The 10,358-nt window shown below is 40.9% G+C and overlaps 1 protein-coding gene across 1 annotated transcript; it reads right to left on the bottom strand.

The window, feature by feature from the left end:
* Positions 1 to 283: 283 nt before the first annotated feature.
* zgc:113531 (von Willebrand factor C domain-containing protein 2-like) lies at positions 284 to 10,356 on the bottom strand. Its single transcript, XM_027021712.3, has 3 exons — positions 10,021 to 10,356; positions 7,334 to 7,463; positions 284 to 1,976 (listed from the first exon to the last, which is right to left on the bottom strand). The coding sequence occupies exons 1-3, from the start codon at positions 10,354 to 10,356 to the stop codon at positions 1,795 to 1,797; spliced, it is 648 nt and encodes a 215-aa protein (XP_026877513.3). The 3' UTR covers positions 284 to 1,794.
* Positions 10,357 to 10,358: the final 2 nt, after the last annotated feature.

The raw sequence follows: 10,358 nt of genomic DNA, 5'->3' as shown, positions 1-10,358 counted from the left end.
CCATTAATTATATATACTGTGTAATATATTAATATGTAACAAAGCTTTGGTACTCTGTAATGAGGAACAGTGTCTGGGCATACATTACATACAATGCATTACATACAACATAGTACCACTGCATTATTAAACATTGTTTCTCAGTATTTTACTCTGCTAAAACTGGTTTAGTTACACTGTAACATTGGTGGGTTACTGTATCTTCTCCAGAAGTCGTTTTGTTAGTGGACATGCTCACTCAGTTAAAAATATAGTATTCATGTAGTCTATAGAAAACACCACATTTACCAAATCCTGTTTATTTATGTTTGTGTACCTGTCTCAGTATTTAAGGCTATAATGCGTACAGTAGTTTTCAGAATAATGCTTATTTACATTGCAAATACAAAAATGTTTTGAAAAAATCATGCACTATACATCCTTCCAAACAATACAGATATTAAGATGGAAAAGCACATATAGCAGTACACCACTATTACAGCAGACACTACAGTTACAGTAGACACACCACTGTTACAGCACACACATGCACACACACACACACAGCACTGTTACAGCACACACACAGACGCGTGCGCACACACACACACACACACACACACACACACACACACACACACACTGTTACTGCAGACCTCTGCACCTTCATGTCCTGCCAAAAGCATGACCATGTTTGCAAAACCAGGTTTTTAACTGTTATATATACTTTAAACTGTATTAAGTAGTTCCTAAATATTTTATGTGTTTTGAATTCTATTCAGAATTTTAATCTTAAATGAAAAATAAATTCCATCGAAGTTGGTTAAGTATTGACCGTAAGGAAGGAGATTTTTTGTCTGCTGAATCGTGAGTGATTTCCTGCTGTGACTTCTTAAATGTGCAGTTATTAAGAATAATGATGCATTTACAAATACTTTTACTTTTTTAAGTGTTGTTAATGATCTTTATGTTTTGTACCACCACAAGAAGTGGACTGATAAGCAGGCAAAATAGAAAACCAACAAACATCATCAACAAAATAGGTTAGGGGTTAGGGGTTAGCGTTTAGGTTAGGGTTAGGCGTTAGGGGTTAGTGTTTAGTTTAGCGTTTAGGTTAGGGTTAGGGGTTAGCGTTTAGGGTTAGGGGTTAGCGTTTAGGTTAGGGTTAGGGGTTAGCGTTTAGGTTAGGGTTAGGGGTTAGGGGTTAGTGTTTAGGTTAGGGTTAGGGGTTAGGGGTTAGCGTTTAGGGGTTAGGGGTTAGCATTTAGGTTAGGGGTTAGCGTTTAGGTTAGGGTTAGGGGTTAGGGGTTAGCGTTTAGGTTAGGGTTAGGGGTTAGGGGTTAGCGTTTAGGGGTTAGGGGTTAGCGTTTAGGTTAGGGTTAGGGGTTAGGGTTAGGGTTAGGGTTAGGGGTTAGCGTTTAGGTTAGGGTTAGGGGTTAGAAGGGAAATTACAGACATTGTAGTGCACAAACTATTAGTAGCTCTGTGCATACGTTTGTGTCAATGACAGTGACACATAATGAAAAGAAATGAGCGTAACCTTTTCTCCCCCAAAGAGTCAAAATATGCAATAGCAGGAGAGAGACTCCTTGCAATGACAGTGTAATGTCCAGGTGCTGCTCCAGTAGACGGACACACAGCTCCTAATTTATTAATCGACACCTAAGACCGCCAGCACCTAGTCTACACACTGGAGCTTAATTAGGACTAACAAGGCCAAAGTAATATTCAGAGTCATTTAACCTCTTATATAAGAATACACCTCATGTCTGCTAAAGCTATAAGCGCTATATATACACGCACACATATGTTGAGTCAGTTGAGTCCTTTGCCAGCTGTGCAGTTCTGGACTCTGGTGCAGGTGGCCAGGCGATTCCCCTCCCAGTAACCCGCGTCCTGCCCGTCATGACAGCGGCACTTGGTGCAGGAGTCCACCCACACCGTCTCTCCGCCCGGGATCACCTGGGTCCTAGTGCCATCCACATAGCAGTTAGGACCTGAAGGGCCACACAAAGGCAAAGCTGTGTTAGCTAGCTGTGTTCTGCTAGCACCCAGGCTAGCTGGAGGGTTGTCGTCATATATTAATGTATGATCTGTTCCATTGCAAAAAGTACAATGCTTATCACTAAGTGTTTAATAGATCGCTGAGAATTTAGTAGATCACTGAGAGATTCATAGATTACTGAGTTTAATAGATCAGTGAGCATTTAATAGATCACAGAGCAATTAATAGATCGCTGAGAGATTAACATATCAGTGAGCGTTTAATAGATCACTGAGCGATTAATAGATCACTGAGCGATTAATAGATCACTGAGAGATTAACAGATCAGTGAGCGTTTAATAGATCACTGAGCAATTAATAGATCACTGCGAGATTAACAGATCAGTGAGCGTTTAATAGATCACTGAGCGATTAATAGATCACTGAGCTATTAATAGATCACTGAGCGATTAATAGATCAGTGAGCGTTTAATAGATCACTGAGTGATTAATAGAGCATTGAGATTAACAGATTACTGAGCATTTGATAGATCACTGAGATTAATAGATCACTGAGAGATTAACAGATCAGTGAGCGTTTAATAGATCACTGAGATTAATAGATCAGTGAGCACTTAATAGATCACTGATCGATTAATAAGTCACTGAGAGATTAACAGATCAGTGAGCGTTTAATAGATCAGTGAGGGATTAATAAATCACTGAGATTAATAGATCAGTGAGCGCTTAATAGATCAGTGAGCGATTAATAAATCACTGAGATTAATAGATCAGTGAGCGCTTAATAGATCAGTGAGCGATTAATAGATCCCTGAGAGATTAACAGATCAGTAAGCGTTTAATAGATCAGTGAGCGATTAATAAATCACTGAGAGATTAACAGATCAGTGAGCGTTTAATAGATCACTGAGCGATTAATAGATCCCTGAGAGATTAACAGATCGGTGAGCGTTTAATAGATCACTGAGCGATTAATAGGTCTCTGAGAGATTACTAGATCACTGATATTAACAGATCAGTGAGCATTTAATAGATCACTGCGCGATTAATAGATCCCTGAGAGATTAACAGATCAGTAAGCGTTTAATAGATCAGTGAGCGATTAATAAATCACTGAGAGATTAACAGATCAGTGAGCGTTTAATAGATCACTGAGCGATTAATAGGTCTCTGAGAGATTACTAGATCACTGAGATTAACAGATCAGTGAGCATTTAATAGATCACTGCGCGATTACTAGATCACTGAGAGATTAAAAGATCAGTGATCATGTAATAGATCACTGAGCGATTAATAGATCAGAGATTAACAGACCACTGAGCAATTAATAGATTACTGAGCGACTACTAGATCACTGAGAGATTAATAGATCAATGAGCATTTAATAGATCACTGAGCGATCAATAGATCCCTGAGAGATTAACAGATCAGTGAGTGTTTAATAGATCACTGAGTGATTAATAGATCACTGCGAGATTAACAGATCAGTGAGCGTTTAATAGATCACTGAGCGATTAATAAATCACTGAGATTAATAGATCAGTGAGCACTTAATAGATCACTGAGCGATTAATAGATCCCCGAGAGATTAACAGATCAGTAAGCGTTTAATAGATCACTGAGCGATTAATAGATCACTGAGAGATTAATAGATCAGTGAGCGCTTAATAGATCACTGAGCGATTAATAGATCCCTGAGAGATTAACAGATCAGTAAGCGTTTAATAGATCAGTGAGCGATTAATAAATCACTGAGAGATTAACAGATCGGTGAGCGTTTAATAGATCACTGAGCGATTAATAGATCAGTGAGCGCTTAATAGATCACTGAGCGATTAATAGGTCTCTGAGAGATTACTAGATCACTGAGATTAACAGATCAGTGATCATGTAATAGATAACTGAGTGATTAATAGATCAGAGATTAACAGACCACTGAGCAATTAATATATCACTGAGTGACTAATAGATCACTGAGAGATTAATAGATCAATGAGCATTTAATAGATAACTGAGCGATCAATAGATCCCTGAGAGATTAACAGATCAGTGAGTGTTTAATAGATCACTGAGCGATTAATAGATCACTGAGAGATTAACAGATCAGTGAGCATTTACTAGATCACTGAGCGATTAATAGATCACTGAGCGATTAATAGATCAATAAGCATTTAATAGATCACTGAGCGATCCCCCTTACCTCTTTACCCATTTTTATTCACAGTGGTTGCTTCAACGAACCATTCTGACATACATGCTAAATAATAAACCCACAGGCCAAAGTGTTTTATCTTATATGTAAGTATTAAACCTTCTTTCACTTGTATCATCCACGCTCTGCCACACATACATCATCAAAATGATGTCTTGTATCAAGTGACTATCTGCTAAATTACTTGTCTGTTTTCTTTAACCAATAGATTAAATGCCTTGGGTATAATCATTTTAAAAATTGATTTTCCCACGTCAAGTAATGAGGGCATATGCATGTGCAGGTTTAGCGCTCCAGAGATGCCTTCCTTTGCCTTTGTTTGGGTAAATACTATGATTATGTCTGGGAAGCATCCCCAGCGTACAGCACAGGCAGGGATGAGTGTACCCAGCGTACAGCACAGGCAGGGATGAGTGTACCCAGCGTACAGCACAGGCAGGGATGAGTGTACCCAGCGTACAGCACAGGCAGGGATGAGTGTACCCTGCGTACAGCACAGGCAGGGATGAGTGTACCCAGCGTACAGCACAGGCAGGGATGAGTGTACCCAGCGTACAGCACAGGCAGGGATGAGTGTACCCTGCGTACAGCACAGGCAGGGATGAGTGTACCCAGCGTACAGCACAGGCAGGGATGAGTGTACCCTGCGTACAGCACAGGCAGGGATGAGTGTACCCTGCGTACAGCACAGGCAGGGATGAGTGTACCCAGCGTACAGCACAGGCAGGGATGAGTGTACCCAGCGTACAGCACAGGCAGGGATGAGTGTACCCATCTTACAGCACAGGCAGGGATGAGTGTACCCTGCGTACAGCACAGGCAGGGATGAGTGTACCCAGCGTACAGCACAGGCAGGGATGAGTGTACCCAGCGTACAGCACAGGCAGGGATGAGTGTACCCTGCGTACAGCACAGGCAGGGATGAGTGTACCCAGCGTACAGCACAGGCAGGAATGAGTGTACCCAACTTACAGCACAGGCAGGGATGAGTGTACCCTGCGTACAGCACAGGCAGGGATGAGTGTACCCAACTTACAGCACAGGCAGGGATGAGTGTACCCATCTTACAGCACAGGCAGGGATGAGTGTACCCTGCGTACAGCACAGGCAGGGATGAGTGTACCCTGCGTACAGCACAGGCAGGGATGAGTGTACCCTGCGTACAGCACAGGCAGGGATGAGTGTACCCAGCGTACAGCACAGGCAGGGATGAGTGTACCCAGCATACAGCACAGGCAGGGATGAGTGTACCCAACTTACAGCACAGGCAGGGATGAGTGTACCCATCTTACAGCACAGGCAGGGATGAGTGTACCCAACTTACAGCACAGGCAGGGATGAGTGTACCCATCTTACAGCACAGGCAGGGATGAGTGTACCCAGCGTACAGCACAGGCAGGGATGAGTGTACCCAGCGTACAGCACAGGCAGGGATGAGTGTACCCTGCGTACAGCACAGGCAGGGATGAGTGTACCCAGCGTACAGCACAGGCAGGAATGAGTGTACCCAGCGTACAGCACAGGCAGGAATGAGTGTACCCATCTTACAGCACAGGCAGGGATGAGTGTACCCATCTTACAGCACAGGCAGGGATGAGTGTACCCAGCGTACAGCACAGGCAGGGATGAGTGTACCCTGCGTACAGCACAGGCAGGGATGAGTGTACCCTGCGTACAGCACAGGCAGGGATGAGTGTACCCTGCGTACAGCACAGGCAGGGATGAGTGTACCCAGCGTACAGCACAGGCAGGGATGAGTGTACCCAGCGTACAGCACAGGCAGGGATGAGTGTACCCAACTTACAGCACAGGCAGGGATGAGTGTACCCATCTTACAGCACAGGCAGGGATGAGTGTACCCAACTTACAGCACAGGCAGGGATGAGTGTACCCATCTTACAGCACAGGCAGGGATGAGTGTACCCAGCGTACAGCACAGGCAGGGATGAGTGTACCCAGCGTACAGCACAGGCAGGGATGAGTGTACCCTGCGTACAGCACAGGCAGGGATGAGTGTACCCAGCGTACAGCACAGGCAGGAATGAGTGTACCCAGCGTACAGCACAGGCAGGAATGAGTGTACCCATCTTACAGCACAGGCAGGGATGAGTGTACCCATCTTACAGCACAGGCAGGGATGAGTGTACCCAGCGTACAGCACAGGCAGGGATGAGTGTACCCTGCGTACAGCACAGGCAGGGATGAGTGTACCCATCTTACAGCACAGGCAGGGATGAGTGTACCCAACTTACAGCACAGGCAGGGATGAGTGTACCCTGCGTACAGCACAGGCAGGAATGAGTGTACCCATCTTACAGCACAGGCAGGGATGAGTGTACCCAGCGTACAGCACAGGCAGGGATGAGTGTACCCTGCGTACAGCACAGGCAGGGATGAGTGTACCCTGCGTACAGCACAGGCAGGGATGAGTGTACCCAGCGTACAGCACAGGCAGGGATGAGTGTACCCAGCGTACAGCACAGGCAGGGATGAGTGTACCCAGCGTACAGCACAGGCAAGGATGAGTGTACCCAGCGTACAGCACAGGCAGGGATGAGTGTACCCTGCGTACAGCACAGGCAGGGATGAGTGTACCCTGCGTACAGCACAGGCAGGGATGAGTGTACCCATCTTACAGCACAGGCAGGGATGAGTGTACCCAGCGTACAGCACAGGCAGGGATGAGTGTACCCATCTTACAGCACAGGCAGGGATGAGTGTACCCATCTTACAGCACAGGCAGGGATGAGTGTACCCAGCGTACAGCACAGGCAGGGATGACTGTACCCATCTTACAGCACAGGCAGGGATGAGTGTACCCAGCGTACAGCACAGACAGGGATGAGTGTACCCAACATACAGCACAGACAAGGATGAGTGTACCCAACGTACAGCACAGACAGGGATGGAGATCACAGATGGAAAACATGATGAACTCTGCAGTTTATCCACTGTTGCGCATTGCGGATTACGTGAGGATATTTCACATGGGGTTATTATCACCCACATATCACAGAGGATGTACAACACCAGTCACCATGCATCCGGCAGCCTTGTGTGGGCCACTGGTGACCACAGCAATTAAGCTCCAAACAGTGGGATAGTGCAGCTCTTCAGTCGTATTCAAATTGGCTCACCATCTTTACAGTCTGGGCAGCACTTCCCTCTCTGATAAGCTGGGTTCACACATGGGGGTGGAGCACAGTCTGCTACCAGACACCTGGCAATGCCGTCGCTGTCACAGGTGCACTGCTCGCATTCTGAAGGCTGGGAAACACACACACACATGATTACTAGTTGATTAATTTAATAACACGAGTTTAATAACACCATTAATAGTTTAATAACACTAGTTTACTAACATGATTACTAGTTTAATAACACTAGTTTAAAAACATGATTACTAGTTTAATAACACGATTACTAGTTTAATAACACTAGTGTAATAACATGATTACTAGTTTACTAACACTAGTTTAATAACATGATTACTAGTTTAGTAACACTAGTTTAATAACACTAATTTAATAACATGATTACTAGTTTAATAACACGATTACTAGTTTAATAACATGATTACTAGTTTAACACTAGTTTAATAAGACTAGTTTAATAACATGATTACTAGTTTAATAACACTAGTTTAATAACATGATTGCTAGTTTAATAACAGTAGTGTAATAACACGATTATTAGTCTAATAACAGTAGTTTAATAACAATAGTTTAACAACATGATCCCTAGTTTAATAACATGATTACTAGTTTAATAACACTAGTGTAATAACAAATTACTAATTTAATAACACTAGTGTAATAACATGATTACTAGTTTAATAACACTAGTTTAATAACACTAGTTTAACATGATTACTAGTTTAATAACATGATTACTAGTTTAATAACACTAGTGTAATAACAAATTACTAATTTAATAACACTAGTTTAATAACATGATTACTAGTTTAGTAACACTAGTTTAATAACATGATTACTAGTTTAGTAACACTAGTTTAATAACACTAATTTAATAACATGATTACTAGTTTAATAACACGATTACTAGTTTAACACTAGTTTAATAAGACTAGTTTAATAACATGATTACTAGTTTAATAACACTAGTTTAATAACATGATTGCTAGTTTAATAACACTACTTTAATAAGACTTGTTTAATAACATGATTACTAGTTTAATAACAGTAGTGTAATAACACGATTATTAGTCTAATAACAGTAGTTTAATAACAATAGTTTAACAACATGATCCCTAGTTTAATAACATGATTACTAGTTTAATAACACTAGTGTAATACCAAATTACTAATTTAATAACACTAGTTTAATAGCATGATTACTAGTTTAATAACACTAGTGTAATAACATGATTACTAGTTTAATAACACTAGTTTAATAACACTAGTTTAACAACATGATTACTAGTTTAATAACATGATTACTAGTTTAATAACGCTAGTTTACTAACATGATTACTAGTTTAATAACATTAGTTTAATAACACTAGTTTACTAACACTAGTTTAACAACATTACTAGTTTAATAACACGATTACTAGTTTAATAACGCTAGTTTACTAACATGATTACTAGTTTAATAACATTAGTTTAATAACACAAGTTTAATAACACTAATTTAATAACATGATTACTAGTTTAATAACAGTTTAATAACACTAGTTTACTAACACTAGTTTAACAACATGATTACTAGTTTAATAACACGATTACTAGTTTAATAAGACTAGTTTAATAAGACTAGTTTAATAGCATGATTACTAGTTTAATAACACTAGTTTAATAACATGATTACTAGTTTAATAACGCTAGTTTACTAACATGAATACTAGTTTAATAACATTAGTTCAATAACACTAGTTTACTAACACTAGTTTAACAACATGATAGTTTACTAACATGATTACTAGTTTAATAACATGATTACTAGTGTTATAACACTAGTTTAATAACACTAGTTTACTAACATGATTACTAGTTTAATAACACTAGTGTAATAACACTAGTTTACTAACATGATTACTAGTTTAATAACACGATTACTAGTGTTATAACACTAGTTTAATAACACTAGTTTACTAACATGATTACTAGTTTAATAACACTAGTGTAATAACACGATTACTAGTTTAATAACACTAGTTTAATAACACTAGTTTACTAACATGATTACTAGTTTAATAACACGATTACTAGTGTTATAACACTAGTTTAATAACACTAGTTTACTAACATGATTACTAGTTTAATAACACTAGTGTAATAACACTAGTTTACTAACACGGTCACTAGTTTAATAAGACTAGTTTAATAACACGATTACTAGTTTAATAACACTAGTTTAATAACACTAGCTTAACAACATGATTACTAGTTTAATAACACGATTACTAGTTTAATAACGCTAGTTTACTAACATGAATACTAGTTTAATAACATTAGTTTAATAACACTAGTTTACTAACACTAGTTTAACAACATGATTACTAATTTAATAACACGATTACTAGTTTAATAACACTAGTTTACTAACATGATTACTAGTTTAATAACACGAGTTTAATAACATGATTACTAGTTTAATAAGACTAGTTTACTAACACGGTTACTGGCATTTCTACAGTAATGGTGTAACAGCTCATTTCGCCCTGAACACTTGGTGGCGTTGAAGGCCTGAAACTAAATCCACGACTTGACCACGGACTCGGAGTTTAATGGCTGGACAGGAATAAAGTGATTTAATGCGAATCTGCTGCAGTGTAATCGTCATCTTAACCTCGGCACTGTACCTGAAAGGCCTGGCCCAGATCGTACACTTCACCCCGGTACTCGCAGCCGATCTTCTCGCATCTCGGGCAGCAGTCGGTCGGGTAATGACTCACATGGATGCACGCGGTTGGCAGGGACGTGCACGCCGTCCTCGCGCAGAGCGACCCTCCGGAGGTGCACTCGCACTGAGCACAGGGGTCGGAGTCCAGGAAATACCATTCACCCACGTAGTACACGGAGCCGTTCTCCTCACAGGTGGCCCCGTGTCCGGCGGAGAAGGACAAAGATCCGCGGAGACACAGCACCCAGAGCAGACACGCGGGAGCCCGTGCGGCCCAGTGGAGAAGCACGGCCATGT

This window comes from Electrophorus electricus, chromosome 20, assembly GCF_041902795.1.
Source record: "Electrophorus electricus isolate QZ-2024a chromosome 20, ASM4190279v1, whole genome shotgun sequence".
In the NCBI taxonomy this organism is placed as follows: Eukaryota; Metazoa; Chordata; class Actinopteri; order Gymnotiformes; family Gymnotidae; genus Electrophorus; species Electrophorus electricus.
The sequence above is the reverse complement of the archived record's forward strand: the minus strand, read 5'-3'. Positions and strand labels throughout refer to the sequence as shown.

Coding starts and splice junctions, on each gene's coding strand:
- zgc:113531 (XM_027021712.3), bottom strand. CDS start 10,356: ATGGCCGTGCTTCTCCACTGGGCCGCACGGGCTCCCGCGTGTCTGCTC. Junction 7,464..10,020: donor ATCTGGGCCAGGCCTTTCAG/GTACAGTGCCGA, acceptor TGTGTTTCCCAG/CCTTCAGAATGCGAGCAGTG. Junction 1,977..7,333: donor CTGCCCAGACTGTAAAGATG/GTGAGCCAATTT, acceptor GTGGCCCTTCAG/GTCCTAACTGCTATGTGGAT.